Genomic DNA, 27,378 nt, shown 5'->3' on the forward strand with positions numbered 1-27,378 from the left:
AAATGATTCTAAAGACAGTTTTAAGCAGAAACAAGGTCATTTTAAGCAAAAACGAGGCAATATTCCTTGACGCTTTGAAATGATGCATGCGCAGTGAAGACTGATTTTTAGGGGGGACCGTTTGGTCTGTGACACCAGCAATATTGCTAAAAAAATTAAAAATTGGAGTTTGTTGTGTTGAAAAATTGCATGTTTCTAATATTTGCACAAACAAGCTGGTTGGACTCTGAAGGCTGATGATTTCATAATAGTTATTAAATTACACTTAAACATTTATATGATTTGTTGCTTTACTACAACAAATAAAATGAACAAAAAAATCGTGCTTGCTTACAGTATTTTATTTATTTATTTATTTATTTTTACAAATTATGTAATTTAATGTAAAAGTAAAAAATATACTTGTGCAACATGATTTGAATAAAATAAAATTATAAAACACAAAATAATAGTTTGGATGCTATGAGTACTCATTTTTTTAATCAAGACACAATTAAATTATCACTTTTACAGCCAGTTAGTTTTAGACAAATGAGGGTAAGGACACAACATTTCCAAGTTGCTGATTATTTCTTGGACTTTACAACCTAAATTCCAATGAAGTTGGGACGTTGTGTAACGTAAAGAAAAACAGAATACAATGATTTGGAAATCCTCTTCAACCTATATTCAATTGAATACACCACAAAGACAAGATATTTAATGTTCAAACTGATAAACTTTGCTGTTTTTGTGCCAATATTTGCTCATTTTGAAATGGATGCCTGCAACATGTTTCAAAAAAGTTGGGACGGGGCAACAAAAGACTGGGGAAGTTGATGAATGCTCAAAGAACACCTAATTGGAAACAGGTGAGTGTCATGATTAGTATAAAAGGAGCATCCCCAACAGGCTCAGCCATTCACAAGCAAAGAGGGGGAGAGGATCACTACATTGTGAACAACTGCATGAAAAACTAGTCCAACAGTTTAAGAACAATGTTTTTCAATGTTCAGTTGCGAGGAATTTAGGGATTCCATCATCTAGAGTCCATAATATAATCAGAAGATTCAGAGAATCTGGAGAACTTTCTACACGTAAGCGGCAAGGCCCAAAACCAACATTGAATGCCCATGACCTTTGATCTCTCAGATGGCACTGCATTAAAAGCTGATATCATTGTGTAAAGGATCTTACCGCGTGGGCTCAGGAACACTTCAGAAAACCGTTGTCAGTTAACACAGTTCATCACTACATCTACAAGTGCAAGTTAAAACTCTACCATGCAAAGTGAAAGCCATACATCAACAACATCCAGAAACACCGCCGCCTTCTCTGGGCCCGAGCTCATTTGAAATGAACAAACGCAAATTGAAAAGTGTGCTGTGGTCTGATGAGTCCACATTTCAAATTGTTTTTGGAAATCATGGATGTTGTGTCCTCTGGACAAAAGAGGAAAAAGACCATCCAGATTGTTACCAGTGCAAAGTTCAAAAGCCAGCATCTGTGATGGTTTGGGGGTGTGTTAGTGCCGATGGCATGGGCAACTTACACATCTGTGATGGCACCATCAGTGCTGAAAGGTACATCTAGATTTTGGAGCAACACATGCTGCCATCCAAGCAATGTCTTTTTCAGGGACGTCGCTCCTTATTTCAGAAAGACAATGCCAAGCCACATTCTGCACGTGTTACAACAGCGTGGCTTCGTAGTAAAAGAGTGCGGGTACTAGACTGGCCTGCCTGCAGTCCAGACCTGTCACCCACTGAAAATGTGTGGTGCATTATGAAGTTCAAAATACAACAACGGAGACCCCGGACTGTTGAACAACTGAAGTCGTACATCAAGAAAGAATGGGAAAGAATTCCACCTACAAAGCTTCAACAATTAGTGTCCTCAGTTCCCAAACGCTTATTGAGTGTTGTTAGAAGGAAAGGTGATGTAACACAGTGGTAAACATACCACTGTCCCAGCTTTTTTGAAACATGTTGCAGGCATCCATTTCAAAATGAGCAAATATTTGCACAAAAACAATAAAGTTTATCAGTTTGAACATTAAATATCTTGTCTTTGTGGTGTATTCAATTGAATATAGGTTGAAGAGGATTTGCAAATCAGTGTATTCTGTTTTTATTTATATTTTACACAACGTCCCAACTTCATTGGAACTGGGGTTGTACTTAAAATAACCAAGTTTAAAAAAAATATGATTTTTGATACTTACGTATGTATGTATTTATTCATTTATTGAAAAAAGAAAGAGTGTGCTTATTTTGGAATCTTACAAGTCTTTTGAAAGTATTACGGTAATCGTCCTTGCGTCTGTTTTACACGCTTTACGCTACATGACGTCACATCAGAGCAGACTATAAAAGCCCAGGATGGGGGCGGGCTTTTCTTTGCGGAGTGTTTAACCTAACCCTAAATATGGTTCACCTTCTGTACGGAACGTTCGCTGTTTTTTCGGTCTCTGCTTTCAGTGAACTACAGGAGGTTATTTGTGTAGTGCAGAATGTGTCCCAGTTGAAAAAAAGCGAGGCGACTCACTCCGCAGCGCTCAGTTCTGGACAGAAACGCCGTGAAACCGCCGCCGTGGTCAGCGAGGCTGCCGCGAAGAGTTCGTCTCTGCTGCTCCGGTGTCTTCATGTCCGGACACGAACTGAGCAGATTAAACTGAGCTGGGCGACGCTACTTGGTCTTTCAGTGGCCCTGTCAGGAAGCCTGAGCTCAGACACTTTATCTACTTAAAACGTAACTAGTGAGTTTTTTTTTTTTCTTGGTATGCTAGCTATTTAAGCTAGCAACGCGGTCCTCCACAAACAGAAGGAGGCGCTGTTGCGAAGATTAGAAACCATGACCACACTGCTTATGGAGCTTAAGGCCAAAAGTTTTGTAATATGAAAATAAAAAAAATCATGGCGAAATCATAAGACTTTTCCTGGTGAAAATTAAAGCAAATGCCTACTTGTGGGTGACATGCAGAATGTGTTTCCTCCCAGATTGATCGCTTTCAGTGTAGCTTCTTGTTCTGACTTTAACACAAAGTTAACATCCAAGTCTTTAATTGCCAACTGTAAATGGTAAACTATTCCAATCGTATATTTCTTAACCCTTCCACATCAAACTCCATTGTGTCAATGTTTACAATGTGCTTGAGCGATATTAGGTGAAGTTGCTCCAAAACTTTTAAGTTTTGTAAATACTTATTACTACCACTCTTAAAACTTCAGTTACCCTTATAATTGTATTACTGGTAAATGTTAGAATTGGTTTAGATGAGATGCTCATTATCTCACAGGAATATATCGCAATTATCTAGTTTTTTAAATTATCTAATTACGTTTTGCTCAGGAGTTTATCAAGCACAGCGGGCGGGTACTAACACAGAATATACAGACACTATATCGTTTGGCCAAAACAAGAGCATTCACTGCCTGAGCTAGTGGTGCACGTGAGAGTATGATCTCATAATGGACTGGTATTTTGGTCACGTGACCTAGCTCGCTGAGCTGTCTATCTTGGAAGGTTGAATGCACAGCAGTTCTTCTGCACGCTCCCTCAGAACAGATGAGCAGAAATCTGAAATTTCGCTGGAGTTTTGGTAAGAATGTGAATTATTTTGGTTAATAATGTTTAAATAAGTTATGAAGTTATTGTAGCACATGTAAAACTGTTTTCTGTATAAAGTCGACAGATTTGACCAAAACCCAGAGCAGATTGTGGCATTGTGACAAGACATGGTTTGACATTGTTATTGAACTGATTTTAAATTTATTTTCATTTATATAGCATCAAATCACAAGAGTTGCCTCAAGGTGCTTCACACAAGTAAGGTCTAACCTTACTAACCCCCAGAGCAACAGTGTTGAGGGAAAAACTCCCTCTTGAGGAAGAAACATCAAGCAGACCAGACTCAAAGGGGTGACCCTCTGCTTGGGCCATGCTACAAACATAAATTACTGAACAATTCACAAAATGAATATACAGGAAATGCTGTTGGTTCACAGGACAGGAGGGTCTTCAAGCACAGATGCGTGACTGATGACAGTGATGTTGAAATGACCCCTCATCTTTCACGGTTTGTCATCAAAATCTATGTTGAACGTGATGTAAAGTCAGCTTGTTGTGATTGAACACCAGAGTGTCTGAGACTGATTTTTGACAACGGTGAAATCAAGTACATGTAGGGATGTGGGCAAGTAGGCCAGCATCTAGATTAGGTTCTGCATAATTGCATGTGACTGCATTTTGGGAGTTGCACAGGGCGTTCCCTGCAATTCGCATTGCTCTTGGCTGTTGGAGGTATGGGATAGAATTTTTATACGCATCCTTAGTAAATGACTTGTTTTTAAAACAATGGCATTGGCAGTTGGCTGATTGTCAATTGAATTGCTACAGCATACATGCAAGTGACCCGGTTTACCTGGGTCAGACCCTGAATTTTTTTTTTTTTTTTTTTAGTATTTTAACCATTTCATTAAATGAAGTGCTAGTGACCCAGAATTTCTCCCCCAGAAGTTGGCATGTCTGTTACTGTCATTGATAATTGTTGATCAGCCTTTCAGCTTCAAGCAGCAAACCAGGATCATGATAATAAAAATTACTATCAGAGTCGAAGAAGAAATTGTCACTGGAAAGTTGAGCAAGGTAAAAAAAAAAAAAAATCCAAGGGTGCCATGTTATGCGTGGGAATGCTACAACTACACGAATTCTCACAGCAAAGCCAGAGGGATATCCTTCCATAAATAGTTATTGTCTTGACCTCTCTGCTGTTATTGACTTGATCACTGTAATATATAACAAGATACTCTGTGAAAATCTTGATCCATTGAACTGATGCTATTTGTGCATCATATAGATTCTCACTTAATTTTCCTTTGGTCTGCCATACAGTACTGTTGATGTTTTAATGACTTTTACCAGCCTCAAATTTAAATATTGTTTAGTATGTACTGTGTAATATTTGATCCAAATATGTGTCAACAGGTTCCCAAACCCTGAAACAGTGGGATAGGTACAATGCCTGGAAGAAGAAATACCACTGGGACCCTGGGCCGAGCAGCCTGCTGTGCGGCAAACACTTTGAGCCCACTAAGTTCATCTTCCCACCTCATCTTCAGGTAGTACTAGTCCAGACCTATGTCCCACCCCCTTCCTCTTTGGTGTGATTTCTTATATTGGCGATACCAGGGTACCCTTAATTCAAAGAAGCAAAAGTAATTCCACTAAAATCTGCGAATTTTCTCAAAAAAATAAACTATGGTGTTTGGATAAAAATATAATTTATTTCACATCTTTGTTTTTGTGGACAAGACATTGTATTATGAAAACATGAAGCGTTGTTTAGGTCCAATTTGTCTATTAATTAGTATAAATTAAGAGCCGAAATCTAACTTTCAAATGGGTGGTGATATGTTTCAGTAGGCTACTGATGTGTTTTTTTTTTTTTTTTTAAGGGGAAGATGTATTGTCCAAATGGACAAAAAAATTTTTATTTTTTTTTTAATCCAAAAATCCATTCGGGAGGAAAATTACAGCCCTTTTTAGGGTAGGGGTTAAAGGGGCCAAAACAGTGACATAGTCGAAATGTGGATTTTGACCTTTGAATATCTTTGTGCACCCTCAGTAAGCCTCATTGATCTTATGATATAGGAATGTATGGATGGAGTTCTCCCACTTAGCGTTGGGCTTATTCAGGGCGCAGGCCCTAGGAGGGTCCCAAATGTAGCCGAAAATGCCAAAAGTTGTGACTTGAAGTGGCTCCTTCAGTTAGCCTTGAAAAAATAAAATGCTAACGAACCTGAAGAAAAGGTTGGTGCATCTGGACCATGACTATGACTTCTACAACTCCTGGCAAAAATTATGGAATCACTGGCCTCAGAGGATGTTCATTCAGTTGTTTAATTTTGTAGAAAAAAAAGCAGATCACAGACATGACACAAAACTAAAGTCATTTCAAATGGCAACTTTCTGGCTTTAAGACACTATAAGAAATCAAGAAAAAAAGATTGTGGCAGTCAGTAACGGTTACTTTTTTTAGACCAAGCAGAGGAAAAAAATTATGGAATCACCCTGTAAATTTTCATCCCCCAAATTAACACCTGCATCAAATCAGATCTGCTCATTGACATTGACCCTATGTGTCTTTTTGCAAGGAATGTTTTTGCAGTTTTTGCTCTATGGCAAGATGCATTATCATCTTGTGAAATGATTTCATCATCCCCAAACATCCTTTCAATTGTCCAAAATATCAACACAAACTTGTGCATTTATTGATGATGTAATGACAGCCATCTCCCCAGTGCCTTTACCTGACATGCAGCCCCATATCATCAATGACTGTGGAAATTTACATGTTCTCTTCAGGCAGTCATCTTTATAAATCTCAATGGAACGGCACCAAACAAAAGTTCCAGCATCATCACCTTGCCCAATGCAGATTCGAGATTCATTCATCACTGAATGACTTTGATCCAGTCATCCACAGTCCACAATTGCTTTTCCTTAGCCCATTGTAACCTTGTTTTTTTCTGTTTAGGTGTTAATGATGCCTTTCGTTTAGCTTTTCTGTATGTAAATCCCATTTCCTTTAGGCGGTTTCTTACAGTTCGGTCAGACGTTGACTCCAGTTTCCTCCCATTCGTTCCTCATTTGTTTTGTTGTGCATTTTCGATTTTTGAGACATATTGCTTTAAGTTTTCTGTCTTGACGCTTTGATGTCTTCTTTGGTCTACCAGTATGTTTGCCTTTAACAACCTTCCCATGTTTGTATTTGGTCCAGAGTTTAGACACAGCTGACTGTGAACAACCAACATCTTTTGCAACATTGCATGATGATTTACTCTTTTTTAAGAGTTTGATAATCCTCTCCTTTGTTTCAATTGACATCTCTCGTGTTGGAGCCATGATTCATGTCAGTCCACTTGGTGCAACAGCTCTCCAAGGTGTGATCACTCCTTTTTAGATGCAGACTAAAGAGCAGATCTGATCTGATGCAGGTGTTAGTTTTGGGGATGAAAATGTACAGGGTGATTCCATAATTTTTTTCCTCAGAATTGAGTGATTCCATATTTTTTTTCCTCTGCTTGTTCTAAAAAAGTAACCGTTACTGACTGCCACAATCTTTTTTCTTGATTTCTTATAGTGTTTCTTAAAGCCAGAAAGTTGCCATTTTAAATGACTTTAGTTTTGTGTCATATCTGTGATCTGCTTTTTTTCTACAAAATTAAACAACTGAATGAACATCCTCAGAGGCCGGTGATTCCATAATTTTTGCCAGGGGTTGTATAAATTGTCACCTGTAGTGGAGAATGTTATCACATACATTGCTGGTGAGTGTATTGGTGAAGTTTCCACATTGCTTGTTGTTCAGAAACACAGAAATATACAGAAGGTGTAAAGTTATGCATAATTTGGAGAGGGGTCTTATCTATATTACACATGGGTTTCTATGTTTTGCAGGAACCTCATTTCTGTATTTATTACAATAAAAAAGAATATTTTATGCACCATGGCGAACTTCACCACTATGGTTTTGCTGACTTAAATAGAAATTATTTTTTCCCCATTTTTATTGAGGGCAGAATTTATCATACATTGACATATCAATAATACAATGAAAATAACTATTAGCCCTTTTTTTCCAAATAGATCAATTCACTGTACGTACTTAACAGTTTTACGTTTTAAATGTACAAAGCAAAAAAAAATAGAAATTAAAATTACAAAAATGGGAACAATAACAAACAATGCAATGGTTTCAGCAATTACCTTCAGTTAAAGTCGGATCTAAATGGGGTAATAAATTCTATAAAGGCTTTCCAGTATTTGGAAAATTTATCAACTTCAAGCTTAAAAGACGACAATTTTTCCATAACATAAATATCATGGACAGCATTCATCCACTCGTCCAGGGTGGGGGCAGTATCACTTAACCACTTCCTTGTAATACTTTTCTTTCCGGCTGCCAATAGTATATATTGTACATGTATTTCTTCCATTGTTCTACCAGTTCAACTGGTCTTTTCCCAAGATACAGCGTTTCAAAATTGTGTGGTAACTTGAAAGAGATTATTTTTCCCACACTGCCGACTTAAATAGAATTTAAAAAATTATTTGAAATTATCACTGTTTCAGGGTGGATGATTCACAAACTGCTGAAGTGAGTAAAATGTGATGAACATCGTGCATTTTTATTTCTGTCCATGTTTATATGTAATCGGAATGCGTAACTGGTGGTTAAGTCAAATTTGCACTTCAATAATTATGGGTTGTTTTTCTAAGGAGAATGCACAATACTAGTGCCCCCCCCCCCCCCCCCCCGTTACAGTTTTTTCACATGGAAATGTAATATTTAAATATTAGTTGTGATCACAAGAAAACATTTTTGCAGAAATGGCTCATGGACGAGTGAGGGGGAACTGTGCCACTACTGAAAGTTAGTCTGGGGCCTGTAATTGGCTGTGTGTGTGTGGGGGGCTTTTCAATAAAGAAATACATTTACTGCTATCAATATATCATACATGCAAGCAACTAGTACAGCATTATCATTTTCTTATCTTGCTCATAGATGATTTGTTAGTGTATAATTTTTTTTATACATTTTGTTTAGTGATTTAACAGTGAATGGCATGAGTGTTGTGAGAAAACCTCATCAATCATGGGATGAAGCGATTTTTGTCATGTGATAATATAATTTGAATATTTTATATACTGGTGCATTAAAATGAACCCCAGTGACATCACGAGGAAATCACAACAACAAAACAAATATGGCTTTTCTTAGGGGGAAAAAAAATCTTGTATGGTTAGACTTAAAATTTGACTATTTTATGGTACAAAAAGACTGTCCTGTGCTAATATTTAGGCCAGGGGTACAGTGGCCCTGAAGTCCAAAACACAACAGCAAGAGAGAAACAAAAACATTAACCAAAACGGAAAAGGTAGGTACCTTCGGGCGACACGAATCATCACTGATTGGACGGTGGTCTGTCTTGTGAACCAGAAGGTTTACATGTTATCAAAATATGAGCACCGCTAGTGAAAACGTATGTGCTCTTAAACTTGAAGGTTGCGCGAGTGTCGTCACTGACTTTTAGCCTTTTACCATAATCACTGCAAAAGTTTGGGTTTTTCTCGAACGCTTTGCCACAGTTTTGGCAATACATCACGGCATGTTTGTTTTCTGTTCGTCTGGCGCCTGAGTATACGGTCTTCTGGTTCACAGGATAGGACGGACCACTGTCCAATCAGCTACGATTCATGTTGCTTGAAGGTACCTACCTTTTCCGTTTTGGTTAATGTTGTTGTCGTTTCTCTTTTGCTGTTGTGCTGTGCGATTTGCTGTTTTGCACTTCAGGGCCACCATACCGGGGTCCACAGACCACAGTCTGGTACTGGGGCACAATGTCCCATAGGAAACGAGGGGAAATAACTGCATTGTTCCGCTTTTGCTTCATTTTTCTGAAAATATGAAACTACATATCATAAGCACTTTTATATTAATTCAACAAATCAATTTAATGTTTCTGTGAAGGCTCTCAGTTGTCCAGGTGGTTTCCAGAGTAGAGAACCTTGAATCTTCGACTGGACTGGGTTGCGCGTCACGCTGGCAAAGACTCACTCCACGGGTACACATTACCTGTCTTCAATGCAGGTCGACATAACTCGGCAAAGGGCAACGTACTGGCAGAGCTCTGAGTTTGGCGACGGTCCACTGGTTAAATTTGCATCATCAGACGGCAGTCCCATTAGCGGCACACTCCAAGGAGAAGTAGTATACCCTGGCTGGAGCTGATAGTCAACGTTTGTGACGTCAGATGATGTAGCCTATATAAAGTCAATGGGACTCTGCGATTGCGTCACCGCTGGTGCATGGTCAAGACACATTGTCTACATTTCTTCATGCCCAAGGGATCCAGAAGAGACGGTGCTTCTGGCCGCTGACATTGACCGGCGATGGTGAGCAGCAACTGCGTGCTAGTGGACCTAATGTAGCCGTGGTTGGCTCAACATTTGCATTTTGTTTTAGCATGTTTAAAATGTTTCCAAGAACACGGTGGGCATCCACTTGTGGACCTCGTTGCTGCTCAACATTAATAAACTTTTCATTCTCAATCGACAAAGGTCGGGTTAATCATTTGAGCGTGAATCGTTTAGGTGAAGTGTAAGTGATTCTTTGCTTTCGCTCCAAGTTTAACGCTCACCTGACAGTGTGTATTTATTTATTTTTGTTAATCAGAAAGTTTCCCATCATGAATTTGTTAATCTATTTGTTCACAGAATTTTGCAAGGATCGGCTAGTCTGTGTGGTAAGTATAATCCAAACTGAAAGGCGATCATAAGTGACTCCACGAAGATGAGATTTTAGACATTATAGCTTCAGATGGTATTTTACAACCCCTGGCAAAAATTATGGAATCACCGTCCTCGGAGGATGTTCATTCAGTTGTTTAATTTTGTAGAAAAACAGCAGATCACAGACATGACACAAAACTAAAGTCATTTCAAATGGCAACTTTCTGGCTTTAAGAAACACTATAAGAAATCTAGAAAAAAAAAATTGTGGCAGTCAGTAACGGTTACTTTTTTAGACCAAGCAGAGGGAAAAAAATATGGACTCACTCAATTCTGAGGAAAAAATGATGGAATCATGAAAAACAAAAGAACGCTCCAACACATCACTAGTATTTTGTTGCACCACCTCTGGCTTTTATAACAGCTTGCAGTCTCTGAGGCATGGACTTAATGAGTGACAAACAGTACTCTTCATCAATCTGGCTCCAACTTTCTCTGATTGCTGTTGCCAGATCAGCTTTGCAGGTTGGAGCCTTGTCATGGACCATTTTCAACTTCCACCAAAGATTTTCAATTGGATTAAGATCCGGACTATTTGCAGGCCATGACATTGACCCTATGTGTCTTTTTGCAAGGAATGTTTTCACAGTTTTTGCTCTATGGCAAGATGCATTATCATCTTGAAAAATGATTTCATCATCCCCAAACATCCTTTCAATTGATGGGATAAGAAGTGTCCAAAATGTCAACGTAAACTTGTGCATTTATTGATGATGTAATGACAGCCATCTCCCCAGTGCCTTTACCTGACATGCAGCCCCATATAATCAATGACTGTGGAAATTTACATGTTCTCTTCAGGCAGTCATCTTTATAAATCTCATTGGAACGGCACCAAACAAAAGTTCCAGCATCATCACCTTGCCCAATGCAGATTTGAGATTCATCACTGAATATGACTTTCATCCAGTCATCCACAGTCCACGATTGCTTTTTCTTAGCCCATTGTAACCTTGTTTTTTTCTGTTTAGGTGTTAATGATGGCTTTTGTTTAGCTTTTCTGTATGTAAATCCCATTTCCTTTAGGCGTTTTCTTAGTTCGGTCACAGATGTTGACTTGTTTCCTCCCATTCGTTCATTTGTTTTGTTGTGCATTTTCGATTTTTGAGACATATTGCTTTACGTTTTCTGTCTTGACGCTTTGATGTCTTCCTTGGTCTACCAGTATGTTTGCCTTTAACAACCTTCCCATGTTTGTATTTGGTCCAGAGTTTAGACACAGCTGACTGTGAACAACCAACATCTTTTGCAACATTGCGTGATGATTTACCCTCTTTTAAGAGCTTGATAATCCTCTCCTTTGTTTCAACTGACATCTCTCATGTTGGAGCCATGATTTATGTCAGTCCACTTGGTGCAACAGCTCTCCAAGGTGTGATCACTCCTTTTTAGATGCAGACTAACGAGCAGATTTGATTTGATGCAGGTGTTAGTTTTTGGGGATGAAAATTTACAGGGTGATAAAGTAACCATTACTGACTGCTACAATTGTTTTTCCTGATTTCTTATAGTGTTTCTTAAAGCCAGAAAGTTGCCATTTGAAATGACTTTAATTTTGTGTCATGTCTGTGATCTGCTTTCTTTTTTTTTTTTTTTTTTCCTACAAAATTAAACAACTGAATGAACATCCTCCGAGGCCGGTGATTCCATAATTATTGCCAGGGGTTGTATTAGAGACTGAAATATTAAGAACCCTAAAACAATAATTTACACAGAAGTATTCCAATATGAAGTCAGTGGGGTTACAAATAACCCCACTCGGTCATATCAGTCACTAAAATAACTTGGTTGCTTGAGGTTTAAAGGTCAGTTGCGTGCTGCAACTCCAGTATCTTCAAAGTTGATGGCAGCGCCTTTCTATTTGAAGCAACAGGCACATAAGCAGGTAATTTCATATAGACTTACAGATTTATTTTTTGATCAATCATGTTGTCTATAGGGTATTTATGTAAATGATCTGTTTTTAAGATGACATATATTTTGCTGAAAAGGTGAATAATACTATGACTAAGACTTGTAGAAACCTTCAGAGTGTAGTAGTCAGTGCTTTGATATTTGGTTGCATCTCTGCCAGTTTTATTCTTTGAAATCTCTGAACGTGCAGACAGCTCCAGTTAGCCAACAGTAAAACTTGTTTCATTCTGACATTATGAATTTGTTTGTGCTGCTTCAGCTCGGCTGTTAATAGAAGAATGCGTCAATCCCTGGTTTTACGGTTGCTTGCTTGCACGCAGACGCGCCAATAACGCCCTCCTACGTTTACCGCGAACCCATGCTGACAAAAACATTAGCAGATTAGATCTTAATCCTTTTTTCACATTTGCAGATGTTTGTTGTTCACAGGAATGCTGTAAAAGTAATGTACCTCAACTTAATTCATGTGTTTTGCCTTGGCACACACACACACACACACGCACCCAGCGCGTGTCCTCTGACATCAGTAAAATGTTGATATTGGTGCAATGCCTGGATTTGTCTCCATGAGGCAGAGACTTAGCTGTGGCCTGATCCAAACCCCCAGAGTTCAGACCGCGTGGGACTTTGGTTGATGAGACCTGATTTAAACACTGCGCTGCACTCAGTTGCTGATGTCTTTCACAGCCGTCAGAGCGTTTTCACTTAACAAACGGCTGAAGTGACAACACAAAGGTCTCAACCTCAGAAAATGAGCTGTTCACTCTCCACCCTATGCAGTCAATTATTTTCATGATTCTTTTTATTTATTTTTTTTAAACAGTTTAGAATTAAGATGTGGGTTTCATAGAATGGCTCCTGGTATTGGTCCTCAGTGCATCACTGGTGTCAGGATCCAAGCTTCTTTGATCCTGTCATTAGAATCAAAGATCAGTGCTCATGATCAGAGATCACTCAGCATGATACCAAAGGTCATCATTCAGGTCTGATCAGGAGTAAAATACAGCTATATGGTTCAAAGATCAGCAGTCAAGATCAAAGGGCAATGTTGTTTTCTGTTTTTCTGGGTCCAGGTTGGCAAAGTTGGTCTTCCTAGGGGATCCCAAGGCTTTCCCAGTCCAGCTCAGAAATGTAATCCCTCTTATCCGTGGGGGCACCCCTCCCAGTAGGATGTGCCTGGAAGACCTCCCTAGAGAGATGACCAGGTGTATCCTCACCAGATGCTCGAATTACCTCAGTTGGCTCCTTTTGACGCTCCACTCAGAGTCCCTCCTGGATATTTATGCTTCTAAATCCAGGTACCATCTGGAGGGATCTCATTTCTGCCACATGTATCTGGAACCTCGTTCTTTTGGTGATTACCCAAAGTTCATGGCCATAGGTGAGGATTGGAGTGTAAATCCACTGGTACGTCGAGAGTCTCACCTTTTTCACCATGACGGACGGGTACAGCGTCCGTAAAGTGTCGCTCACGCTCCAGTTTATCCACACTTGTGATCAAGACCGAGATTTTGCCTCTCCACTTGGGGCAGTATCTCTGTCCACCCTCCTCCAGCAGAGGCCCATGGTCTCAGACTTGGCAGTGTTCACAATCAAGATCAAAGGGCATTGATCCTGATGAATGTTCAGCAATCATCATCAAAGTTCAGCTATCAGAATTAAAGGCCAAAGGTTAAGCACTACCACTTGGGGTCAGAGTTTAGAAATCAGGATCCAGCAGCAGTAATCAGGATTATTTGGATTACTTTCTTTGGGACAGGGTGGGGCATCCATCATTTAACAGTTAAGAAGTGATAATTTTTCTCAGTGTTCATGTGTGAGCAGGCAGCCTGACTCTAGAAGTTCAGAAATTATGTGAAATGTTTAAAATTTCACACAATAAAACATTAAGGGGGGAAAATACATTTTGTGCTAAATTCTGTTTTAGCCAGGTTTGTTGCAGATTGTGCAAATATCCAAAAGTTTAAGTCGGCAACATCAGCAGGCAACCTTCTTTTTTGTCTTTCGGCTGTTCCCGTTAGGGGTCGCCACAGCCTCTGTCACACCAACCACCTGCATGTCCTCTCTCAGCACATCCATGAACCTCCTCTTTGGTCTCCCTCTTCTCCTCCTGCCTGGTGGCTCCATCCTCAGCATCCTTCTCCCTATATACCCTGGGTCCCTCCTCTGCACATGTCCAAACCATCTCAATCTCGCCTCTCTGACTTTGTCTCCAAACCGTCCGACCTGAGCTGTCCCTCTGTTCATTCCTAATCTTGTCCATTCTTGTCACTCCCAAAGAGAATCTCAACATCTTCAGCTCTGCCACCTCCAGCTCTGCCTCCTGTCTTTTTGTTAGTGCCACTGTCTCTAAACCATACAACATAGCTGGTCTCACTACTGTTTTGTAAACTTTCCCCTTCACTCTTGCTGATATTCTTCGGTCACAAATCACTCCTGCCACCTTTCTCCACCCACTCCACCCTGCCTGCACTCTCTTCTTCACCTCTCTACCATGCTCTACATTACTTTGAACAGTTGACCCCAAATATTTAAACTCATTTGCTAAATATACCTGGACCAGCCAGTAGGTCATAGGATTCCTGGTAGAATAAGAGGCTAGAAATATTTTTGACGGTAAACCCTGACTTCTATCCACAGATTTAAGAAAGTGCTACCAAAAACCACCACATTTCTGTGGCTTTTTCTGTGAGCGGTCAGTGCAGAGCACGATTTGAGAGGGCACACCCTTTCCGGAGAGGCTGCAGTAGTTGGTATGGACTCCTTGACGTCACCCACAATAAGCATATATTTTTAATTTCTGGTTGGATTAGAGATGTGCATTCCCTCAGTCGCAGGCATCAGACCGAATTACTTTAGTCTGAAAGACAATATTTATCACAAATGTAGCCTATGTAACCGAATATCTTACCAGGTCAGCCTGGCAATTTGTTTAGCACTTGGTCTCAAGGCTCTGAGGTACTTACTTCTGAGGTAATAAGCCAAGGTACTTGGTTCTCAAGGCATTCTTGAGACCAAGGCTCTGCTACCACCTTGGTGTCAAGTATACACAATCTAGTGTTCGAATCCCACTGTGGCCCTGCCACAAATATGTCATCCTGTCACAAACATCTCTCACTTCCAAACGGAAATGTGTATCAATTGGTTCACGTATCACCTGCCCCACCTCACAAAAACCCCAACAAACAAAACAAAACTGTTGTACCTGTTAATGTGTATTTTATTTAGTAGATGCTGATGTAGTACAACAGCATTTACCATAACAGTAACTTTAAAAGAGGCCTCCTTTATAAAAAAAAAAAAAAACCCACACACAATAATGCTGGGTAATCTCAAAAATGACAAATACAGGAGACGTTCCAATTTCAGTCAAGTCTTGTTAGGAAAACATGGGTGAACCCGTTGGCTCGCTTTTCTTCTGTTATGGTGAAACCCAGTCCCTGCAAACTTTAGACACGGATTTGTTCTGCTTTTCATTGTCTGATAACAAAATTCGACGGAGACATAGTCTAGGGCCAAAACCTTTTTTCCTACACAAATGTTGTTCCAAATGACATTTTTCCTAGAAATAAACATTGACCTGTTGGCAGTGCACAGGTTTTATTCCTCCCCCTTCGTTATTTCTTCAAGTCGCACATGCATTTTATAAAAGAGTTCACGGAGGAACCGCGGATGATGGCATCCAGTTTTGTAGAAACTGTTTGCACGAACGCCACCAAGGGAGATTGGAATTTTTCTTTGTTTTTGTGTTTCTCACTCTGTGTAAAATATATAGTGGTACAGAACCATAAGCTTGGGTCCGGATCACCGTACAAGAAGAAATAAGACTTTTTGAGCAGACTCATTTAAATGACACAAGCAGCGGTACGGGAAGCCTGCGTGAGGAGTAACGACCATGTTTTAAGAGTTTTTCATAAAAAGATAAAAATAAAACTCTATGCACACTGTTGGAATCAGCACATCAATGCAGTGGTTTTAGTTCTGTCTTTCAAAAGTTCTGTATGATTGTGATAAAACTATCAAACTTGAATCATTTCCTAATAGTGCAAAGATTTATAGTTTTCATTTTATTTCATTAGGGCCCGAGTAGGCAACGTCCTACGAGGACCCTATTGTAATTGCGCTGTTTATTATTATTATTATTATTATTATTATTATTCTCACTCTTGAAATTGAAATTTCAGCCTCTTCCTATGCTCAAAAACTCACCAAACTTTCCATTGCGCTGTTTATTATTATTATTATTATTATTATTATTATTCTCACTCTTGAAATTGAAATTTCAGCCTCTTCCCATGCTCAAAAACTCACCAAACTTTCCATTGCGCTGTTTATTATTATTATTATTATTATTCTCACTCTTGAAATCGAAATTTCGGCCTCTTCCTATGCTCAAAAACTCACCAAACTTTCCAAACTCGTCTGGCCGGATCCGAAATTCGATATTTTGGGGGCGTCGCACATGGTCACAGAAAAATCACAAAATAGCGCCCCCTAGAAATTTTCAAAAACCCCTCCGCATTGGACTTTTTCGTCGTAGCCTCACGAAATTCGGTACACATATTTACCATGCCAGGACGCACGAAAGTCTCTTACTGTCATGGTGAAATATTGACAGGAAGTCGGCCATTTTGATTTTAAGTTTCGATTTTGAGCAAATTTTTGCCATTTTTGGCCGTTTCCACTACTTACATTTGAACGAACTCGTCCTAGGGATTTTATCCGATCGTCTTCAAATTTGGTCAAAATCATCACAACACAAAGGTGATCAAAAGTTATCAAAAGATTCTAATTAAGTCAAAAGGCATGGCTGCTAGGGGTCGTCAAACTTTGGCGAGCTTTTCGGAGCACGCCATTTCACTTCGAACGGCTGTCACGCCCACATACTTCATCGTAGATCCTTCAAACGTGCTGGACATGAGGGCTCTGCCCTGAACGTCTGCATATCTTAAGTTCCCACCTGCGCCATAGCGCCCCCCGGTGGTGGTGGGAAATGTCCTATTTTTACTTTAAGAGGTCCTGATGTCACATACTTAACCCAATCAACTTCATTCCACTTCTAAAACATGCAGAACAAATTGGTGAACGTAGGCGATGAACGCCGTGAAGTTACGAGTAACGGCGTCCGTTTGGCGGCGTGCCGAATATTGCCCATTTGCCATGAAATTGTTTTTCATTTTGATGGCTTTAATTTTGTCACATCATGAAAATTGATACACAGGTCAAGCATGACAACCTCTTACAATTCATAGGGGCGTCGCCCATGGGCGGGGCAAAATGCCTCAATAGCGCACCCTTGAAACTTTCAAAAACCCCTCCACATAGGGGTTTTTTTGGAGTAGGGAGATGAAAATTGGTACACATGTGACTTTCATAGATGTACAAAAAAGTCTCTTGCACCATGAGTCTATTCCAAACAGGAAGTCAGCCATTTTGAATTTTCTTCTCATTTTGGCGTAATTTCCACATGTTGTATTTGAACGAACTCCTCCCAGGGATTTTGTCCAATGCACTTCAAATTTCTTTGACAACATCCAAAGATGATACTGAACAAAAGTTATCAAAAGCTTTTCTCTATGTTGAAGGGTGTGGCCGCTATGGTGCCGCCATTTTGACCCTTTGCCATAGAACATCAAGTCATGATAACTCCTTCATGCTTTGCCTGATTGACTTGAAACTTCACATGTATGATGACGGTTGGCCCCTGAACACACCCAGCCCCTCTGTTTGTACACTGAGCGCCCCCTAGTGGATGAACAATCATGTCATAACTCCTTGATGCATTGTGTGATTTGTTTAAACTTTTAACTGTGTGATGAGTGGTTACCCCTGCATGCACATGCCCACATGTGGTCACAAGGGCACCCAGTGGCCTGGGTAGGCAGTTGCGCGGAACGAGGGCCCGTATATGACTGTCCTAGTGTTTGTATTGTATTTACTCAAACTAAAACGAATTAATGCCTATTTCACACACTCCAGTACAGTAGGTGGCGGTATCCACCTCTAAACCTGATTTGAAATCCCCCAAGAACAACAACAAGGAAGTTTTATTTTTATTTGCTTTCACTTTTTAAGGCAAGTGCCTTAATGGAGTCTTCCACGGCCTAATATCTATCCGTGGTGTAAATTTGTTGAGAATCAGTGTATTAGTTTTGACGTAATCCTTCAAAGCCTTTATAAAGTGAAACCCTGATCTGGATCACTGCCAAAATTTAATGGAGTCTTCCATAGCCTAATATCTATCTGTGGTGTAAATCTGGTGAGATCAGTGAAGTAGTTTTGAGGACGCGTGCATGCACATGCATGAAGGTTTGAGATTATTTTAGCCCATTTTACGCTAACATCCTTAGATTTCTTGTAAATCACTTCCAGAACTACCAAATATTGATCATAACATCTGGTCCCTTGAATTTCTCCCCCTTAGGTTGAAATTATAAATTCTTTCCAGACAGCAAAATCCAAGCAGTAGTTTTATTTTTATTATGTCCTTGGCAGACATAATAAAAACAATAAACGGTATCAGCCTTTGTTCTGGTGATCAGCTGTAAATTTGTCTTCTGTGAAGCTATTTAAGACATGTATCACATTTTTTTTTAACGTCCCAGTTAGTAAGACAACATAAAAGTACTCATGATTGTCTCTGCACACGTGCTAATAATTAGTGATCTGATCCTTTCTCTCTGATCGTTGGCAGCCGCATTTCCGGAAAACATTTCACTTGGCAATTCTCAGCATTTTTCAGTGTGTGACGTCCTAATTAGCAAAACAGAAACATTCCAAAGACAGACAAAGGGAAAACAACCTGCTCCGTCCAAAAACGAAGCTTCTGAGCTGCTGTTCGAAAGTGATGGCTCGGATTTACAGAGGAGACGACACGTTTCACCCAGAAACTCTTAACTTTTTCATAGTGTCGGATTTTGGAGCTTAAAGTGTGGTGACACGCTGTCAGTGTGGATGCTGGTTTACTAAAGCTGTGGACATCTGACAGTGTTTTTAACAGACTGCCTGGACACAGATAGATTTGTACATTGGAAAAAGTCAGAATACATTATTTCCAGGAATTAATGGAGATTAACGTGCCACGACTGAGAGAGAGGCTGGAGCCGGCTTTGCGTGCGCTCACACTTCTTTGTGTAGAGTTTACATTTGGAAACAATATAACATGGTGAGTGTGGCATCCATCCATCCATTTTCTTTCGCTTTATCCGGAGTCGGGTCGCGGGGGCAGCAGCTCAAGCAAAGCCGCCCAGACCCCCCGATCCACACACACCTCCTCCAGCTCCTCCGGGGGAACCCCAAGGCATTCACAAGCCAGCCAAGAGATGTAGTCCCTCCAGCGTGTCCTGGGTCTTCCCCGGGGTCTCCTCCCAGTGGGACGTGCCCGGAACACCTCTCCAGCGAGGCGTCCAGGGGGCATCCGGAAAAGATGCCCGAGCCACCTCAACTGACTCCTTTCGACGTGGAGGAGCAGCGGCTCGACTCCGAGCTCCTCCTGAGTGACCGAGCTCCTCACCCTATCTCTAAGGGAGCGCCCAGCCACCCTGCGGAGGAAACTCATCTCGGCCGCTTGTACTCGCGATCTCGTTCTTTCGGTCATGAGCCAAATCTCATGACCATAGGTGAGGACCGGAACGTAGATCTCTCGGTAAATCGAGAGCTTTGCCCCCCTACTCAGCTCTCTCTTCACCACGACGGTCCGATACAGCGACCGCATCACTGCAGATGCTGCACCGATCCGTCTATCGATCTCACACTCATCCGTCCCTCACTCGTGAACAAGACCCCAAGATACTTAAACTCCTCCACTTGAGGCAAGGACACTCCACCGACCTGAAGAGGGCAAAGCACCTTTTTCCGGTCGAGAACCATGGCCTCAGATTTGGAGGTGCTGATTTTCATCCCGGACGCTTCACACTCGGCTGTAAACTGCCCCAGTGCACGCTGAAGGTCCTGATTTGACAAAGCCAACAGAACCACATCGTCCGCAAACAGCAGAGACGAGATTCTGTGGTTCCCAAACCAGACCCCCTCTGCACCCTGGCTGCGCCTAGAAATTCTGTCCATAAAAATAATGAACAGAACCGCTGACAAAGGGCAGCCCTGGCAGAGGCCAACGTGCACTGGAAACAGGTTTGACTGCAATGCGAACCAAGCTCCTGTTGCGGTCGTACAGGGACCGGATAGCCCTTAGCAAAGGACCTCGTTCTCCCGGAGCACTCCCCACAGGGTGCGCCGAGGGACACGGACGAATGCCTTCTCCAGATCCACAAAACACATGTGGACTGGTTGGGCAAACTCCCATGAACCCTCGAACACCCGATGGAGCGTGTAGAGCTGGTCCAGTGTGCCGCGACCAGGACGAAAACCACACTGCTCCTCCTGAATTCGAGGTTCGACCATCGGTCGAATTCTCCTCTCCAGTACTCTGGAATAAACCTTACCGGGGAGGCTGAGGTGTGTGATCCCTGTAGTTGGAACACACCCTCCGGTCCCCCTTCTTAAACAGAGGGACCACCACCCCGGTCTGCCAATCCAGAGGCACTGTCCCCGATCGCCACGCGATGTTGCAGAGGCGTGTCAGCCAAGACAGCCCCACAACATCCAGAGACTTAAGGTACTCAGGACGGATTTCATCCACCCCAGGAGCCTTGCCACCGAGGAGCTTTCTAACCACCTCGGTGACTTTGGCCTCGGTAATGGATGAGTCCGCCTCCGAGTCCCCAGTCTCTGCTTCTTCTTCGGAAGACGTGACGATGGGATTGAGGAGATCCTCGAAGTACTCCTTCCACCGCCTGACATCCCCAGTCAGGGTCAACAGCTCCCCACCCGCACCGTAAACAGTGCTGGTGGAAAGCTGCTTCCGCCTCCTGAGGCGTCGGACAGTTTGCCAGAATCTCTTCGAGGCCGACCGATAGTCCTCCTCCATAGCCTCCCCGAACTCCTCCCAGACCCGAGTTTTTGCCTCTGCGACCGCACGGGCTCCGGCACGCTTGGCCTGCTGGTACCTGTCAGCTGCCTCTGGGGTCCCACCTACCAACAAAGATAAGTAGGACTCCTTCTTCAGCTTGATGGCATCCCTTACTGCCGGTGTCCACCACTGGGTTCGGGGATTGCCGCCACGACAGGCACCAGAGACCTTGCGACCACAGCTACGAGCAGCCGCATCGACAGTGGAGGTGGAGAACATGGTCCCCTCGGACTCCATGTCTCCAACCTCCCCCGGGATCTGGAAGAAGCTCTCCAGGAGGTGGGAGTTGAAGACCTCACTGACAGAGGGTTCCGCCAGTCGTTCCCAGCAGACCCTCACGATACGTTTGGGCCTCCCAGGTCTTACCGGCTTCCTACCCTCCCAGCGGATCCAACTCACCACCAGGTGGTGATCAGTCGACAGCTCTGCCCCTCTCTTCACTCGAGTGTCCGAGACACGTGGCCGAAGGTCAGATGATACGACTACAAAGTCGATCATCGACCTCCGGCTCAGGGCGTCCTGGTGCCACTTGCACTTATGGACACCCTTGTGCTCGAACATGGTGTTCGTGATGGACAAACTGTGACTAGCACAGAAATCCAACAACTGAACACCACTCGGGTTCAGATCGGGGAGGCCGTACTTCCCGATCACCCCCCTCCAGGTCTCACTGTCGCCGCCCACGTGGGCGTTGAAATCCCCCAGGAGAACAATGGAGTCCCCAGTCAGAGCGCTATCTAGTACCCCTCCCAGGGACTCTAGGAAGGTCGGGTACTCTGCACTGCTGCTCGGCCTGTAGGCCGAGACAATGGTGAGAGACCTGTCCCCGACCCGAAGGGGTAGGGACGCGACCCTCTCGTTCACAGGAGTGAACTCCAACACTTGGCGACTGAGCTGGGGAGCAATAAGCAATGCGACCCCAGCTCTCCGCCTCTCCCCGTGGGCGACGCCAGAAAAATGAAGCGTCCAGCCCCTCTCCAGGAGTTGGGTACCAGAGCCCAAGCTGTGCATGGAGGTGAGCCCGACTATTTCTAGTCGGTATCTCTCAACCTCCCGCACAAGCTCAGGCTCCTTCCCCCCCCAGCGAGGTGACATTCCACGTCCCAACAGCCAAGGGCTGTGAGCATGGACCGGGCCGCCGGGCCACCTGCCCTCGACCTCCACCCAATCCTCTCTGCACCCGACCCCCATGGCCCCCTCTGCAGGTGGTGAACCCACAGGAGGGTGAGTGGCATATTCAGGATTTTACCCTTTTGTGTTTTGTGGCATACGGAAGCATATTGCATTCACTGGATTAAAAAAAAATGCTTCCGTAGTGGCAAGCGTTTTTGTTTTGCGTTGAGGAGCGCGTGTGTGTGTGCGCTGCTGCTTACTGTTCCCCTCATCTCACTGCAAAAAGGAATGTCTCCAAGATGGTTTTTTTTCCCCGACAGCAGATGTTTTTTTTTGTTTTATTGATAACACTCATAATTAATCATACACAGAGCTGGAGCGGAGATGGTTATTGACAGGCTGTGTTTCTGACTCATGGCTGTGCAGGTGCACACAAACCTTCAGAGCTGCAGCTTTTACCGTGACTATCAAAATGAACAGTTTTTACTTAAGTCATCATAACATGACATCACACTTATGTAAACTTTGGAATTAATCTGTGACTCTGTTCTTAATGTTATCGGATACATTACATTGAGGCGTATGCTGGGACACTTCTAGTTGCGATGTCACTTGTCGGAAACACTCGAGTACTCAGGAGTATTTTGTTCTCGGACATCTCCGTAGCTGTTTGCTGTGAATGCTGTATACTTTGAAACCGGTCACGGAAGTGCACACAGTAATCCTGATGGATCATCAGATGGTCACTAACAACCTAACTCTAAATTATGATTTTGGTGCGACATGTCCTTTGTCAGTTTTAAAACCTTTTAAGTCATGGAGATGGTGCGATCTTTCAAAGGTGGATGATGACACATTTCTATCTTCAGCTCTTTAGTTATGATACAGAAATTATAGTGGGCTTGTAAAACAAAGGGTTATTCATTCCTGGGTGTTAATCTGTGCCTCCTCCTTCATTGAGGTGGATTAATCACACCACAGTTGGATGTGGTTCCTTCAGTCTCTTCAAGATAGTTCCTTAGGAGGAACCTGAAGAGGGAAGATCCAAAATTGTGATCCAGAGGCTTCAGCTTAATTCTTTAGAATTTTTTGTTTTTTTCCTCTCCTTCCTAAATGTAATAAGGTGCTGGTTTTACAGGATGGGGTTAAATATACCCAAAGGTTCCTCAGTTAAACCACAAATGATGCCATTTAACTATTGAGAAGCTTTTAAACTTTGTGTTTTTGGACTGTGCTGGTTAGATGCCTTTATCTTTGTGTAGGTTAAGAGGGCCACAACACTTTTATGGGTTATCTTCTGCAATTTATTTGTATGTTTTAATGTAAAATTTATTCATTTATTTTACCAAATAAAGTCAACCAGCCAGCTGTTGACCCTCTGAAAATCTGACAGTGAATAAAAACTGAAATCTGTCTTGTAACTATTATTTTTAGAGAACTGTGCACTGAAATAGATGTTCTGACTGACGTAACACTGTATATTGTAACTGTATACTGAAAAAATGGAATGTAAAATGGTAGTGTATGTGCTGTAGTAACTGATAAAGCTCTGTCTCCATTTCCAGAACCTCTGAATGATTCCAAACTTGAGCATGGAGGCAAAGAGGGAAAAACGGCATCTAATTTTAAACCTGAGACAGGCTGTTTGTGGATTGTTGTTTAGACTCAGACGCATGCTTGTGGAAGAGGGTTTTTTCTACTCATTCACTTTTTCTTTTTTCTTTTTCTTTTTCTTTTTTTTTTTTTTGCACCGTTTATGTGAAATTGTAAAGGTTACCAAAAACTCAGAATCAAAATGTGTATGAATCAGTGACGAAATTAAAAAAAAAAAAAAAAAAGGCTTCCAGATTAATGTGCTCATGTAAAGTCTGTCAGAGTAAACATGCTAATTCCTATTAATTAAAGAAAGAGAAATGGATGGCATCCGTAGGCATTAAAGCTATAGGGCCTTTCAAATTTCACAAAACAGAATTAGTTTCTACTGAAATCCAACCATTATAATGTAGGTTTATTTTGGGAACAGGTTGCAAAATTACAGCTCATTTTAATGAATAGGACATTTATCTAGTAAGAAATTCCATAGTGAATATTGTCTTTTCTTTTATCACTGTCATGCAGACTATCTAAAATACAGGAGGAAGCGTGTGTGCACATGCGTGAGGTTTTGAGATTATCTGTGACCCATCTTACGTTTACATCCTTAACATTTCTTGTAAATCACTTCCCGATTTTCCAAATGTTGGTCATACCATCTGATCCTTTGAATTTCTCCCCCTCGGGGGTTGAAATACTAAATCCTTTCCAGACAGCATGAATTTTTATCATATTGGCAATATCATATTATCAATCCCTCAACTAAATGTGGAGGAATAAAATTATAGTGGTGTCAAAGAACATTCTTTTTATGACTTAAATCTTAAACTCAGTGGCATTATATCTTTAAGCGCGTGTGTGTGTGTGTTTCTGGAGAAGAGGCGGTGAGGACTCGTGATAATGAGACAGGACACTCACCTGTCTGCTGCTGGACCCAAACCTGCGATGCCTCTGTGGGACAAAGACAGCAAAGCAGCATCGTCAGTCTGAAAGACATCTTCAGCAGGAAAAAGAACACTAAACCCAGCTTTGTCTTGACTCTCCGCGTCCTGAGTCCCACTTTGACCTGCCACGCTCTACCTCCCTCACAGCCCTGCTCCCTCCACACACCCTCTTTCTAACTTTACTCTTTCCCTCCTCCTCAGTGCTGTCTGTGCATTGCCACAGCAACAGCAGAACCATGTGGGTTGAGTGATGCAGCTTGGCGGATGACAGGAGGTCAAAACTTCACGCTTTGGAGGCCTAATCATCAGCTTCAGGTCTTTATTTGTCTTTATGGACCTCTCCTTTCATTCCCAGCCACACACACACGTAGACGTATTTACTGGACATCTGTCTGGCGCCTCCCTCAGTCCAAACCATCAAAATGGCCAAAAAGTGACATCTGAGATTATACGTCCACATCAACCAGACTTTGTCTAAACTCAAGCATGTGATGTTTACATTTCCACGTCATTCCTGATTATGACTGCAGAAAATCTAAAATTAAAAAAAAAAAGTCCCCGTGTTGCAGTTTTATTTCCAAATGTTCATGTCAAATCCTTGTTCTTCATGGCAAGTACCACTGAAACAAGCCAAGTTTACGAGCACTGTGGTTGACTCCATCGCTTCGATCTGCAACACGGAATGAGAGTTGAGCCTTTATTGGATTCACAGCTGGAAAGGCAATCAGTGCCCGATCCCTTAATCCAGACTGCGTAACGGCAGGGCTGCTGTGCGCGGAAGCACGGGTGGGTTTTCAGACAGGCGTCTTACTGGGAAACAAACACCCAGATGTTGAAATGTCTATAAATATCCCATCGTTTAACATTCCAACTTCTAGATTATTTTGGGAATATTTAAGAATTTTATGAAGAGGTGAATCCGGGTAAATGCTATCATTTATTCATTCATCTTGCTTTAATTCGCACCAGTGAGGAGCATGAAAAGTGAAAATGTTGAGGTTTACAGATGTGGATTTTGCAAAAAAAAGCTGTTGCACAAAAATCTAGTGAATGTTTGTAATATCTGTGCACATATATATGATACATAATAATAAGGTAAGTCTGCTTCTGTTATGTGTATCCTTGCATAAGTAAGTCCCTTCGGCTGCTCCCTTGTTTTTTGCACTCGGGGTCATCACAGCAAATCCAAGCGGGATCTGCATGTTGAATTGGCACAAGTTTTACGCCGGATGCCCTTCCTGACGCAACTCCACATTACATGGAGAAATGTGGTAGGGGTGGGATTCGAACCGGGAACCTTGTGTATCTTTGCATAACAGTTGTATTTATTTATCCAAGAAGGTCCACTATCTGAGAGGAACTCTGAGTAGAGCCGCTGCTTCTTCACATCAGGAGGAGCCAGCTGAGGTGGTTTAGGTGTCTGGTGAGGACGCCCCTTAGTTGTGCCCCTTGGGAGGTCTTGCAGGCATGTCCAACTGGGAGGAGGCCCCCAGCTGGCTTGGGAACGCCTCAAAATCCCCCAGGAAGAGTTACAGGGCTTGGCAGAGGATAGTGAAGCGTGGGATGAATCTGCCACTGCGACCCAGATAAGCCTCAGAAAACTAATGCATGAATGAATATTTTATTTTTATTTTGTATTTTTTTAATTCTTTCATTCTTATTTACTTTATCAGTTGTCTTTGTGCAGCACTTTCACATTTATTTACTTAATACAGCCATACATTGTGCATTTTAATGTTCACTCATGGTTTGGCATAGTCTATTTTAATTTATTTTTGTCTAATTGTGGAAATTATTCTCGTGCAGGTGAGCGCTTCGTTGTCATAGTAACCAGAGGACGTGCAGTGTCTATAACTGAGTGCTGTGCTGCAGGCCACCAGTGTTCGTTATGCTGCCCTCTGGTGTTCTGAGAGGAAATCACAGGTGATGTCTGCTTCAACGTCAAACGGGGCGTCATTAAGTTTTAAACCTGCCTCTGGAAATGTAAAGTTGATGCAAAAAAAAAAATAAAATGAATGCAAAATTAATATATGTATTATTAAAGGAAATTTTTTTCATTCATTTTATTCCTTTATTGCTATTTGCATTAAAGGAAAGGTAATATAGTTGCAGGGTGGTGGCCAAGTGGTTACACTAGAAAATACTGACTCATTGGATTGGATTTCCATCTCATAAATAAATGTAGTCCAATCTGAATTAAATTAAATGATCTTGCATGGATGTGCTTTTCTTTTAATTGGGGTGACATTTATTAGATGGAAATCCTGCACATAATTGCATTGAGTTCATTCAATGAGTTGTTTTTTTTTTTTTTTTATGTGGGACACTTGGTTTCAGTGCAGAAGGTTCCCAGTTCAAACTCCACCCCTGCCAGTTCTCCATGTAATGTAGAGTTGTGTCAGGAAAGGCATCCAGTGTAAAACTTGTGCTAATTCAACATGCAAATCCACGTTGGATCTGCTGTGACAACCCTGAGTGGAAAAACAAGGGAACACCTGAAGGGACTTATTA

General features: G+C 41.9%; 1 protein-coding gene across 1 annotated transcript in view; it reads right to left on the bottom strand.

The window, feature by feature from the left end:
• Positions 1–27,378, bottom strand: part of LOC117528617 (plexin domain-containing protein 1-like) — a 51,424-nt gene that overhangs the window by 23,874 nt on the left and 172 nt on the right. Inside the window, exon 2 of the mRNA XM_034191239.1 lies at positions 24,842–24,920. Within this exon, the coding sequence (XP_034047130.1) occupies positions 24,842–24,920 (79 nt within the window). The remainder of the gene's footprint in view (positions 1–24,841; positions 24,921–27,378) is intronic.

Source organism: Thalassophryne amazonica, chromosome 16 (genome assembly GCF_902500255.1).
Source record: "Thalassophryne amazonica chromosome 16, fThaAma1.1, whole genome shotgun sequence".
In the NCBI taxonomy this organism is placed as follows: Eukaryota; Metazoa; Chordata; class Actinopteri; order Batrachoidiformes; family Batrachoididae; genus Thalassophryne; species Thalassophryne amazonica.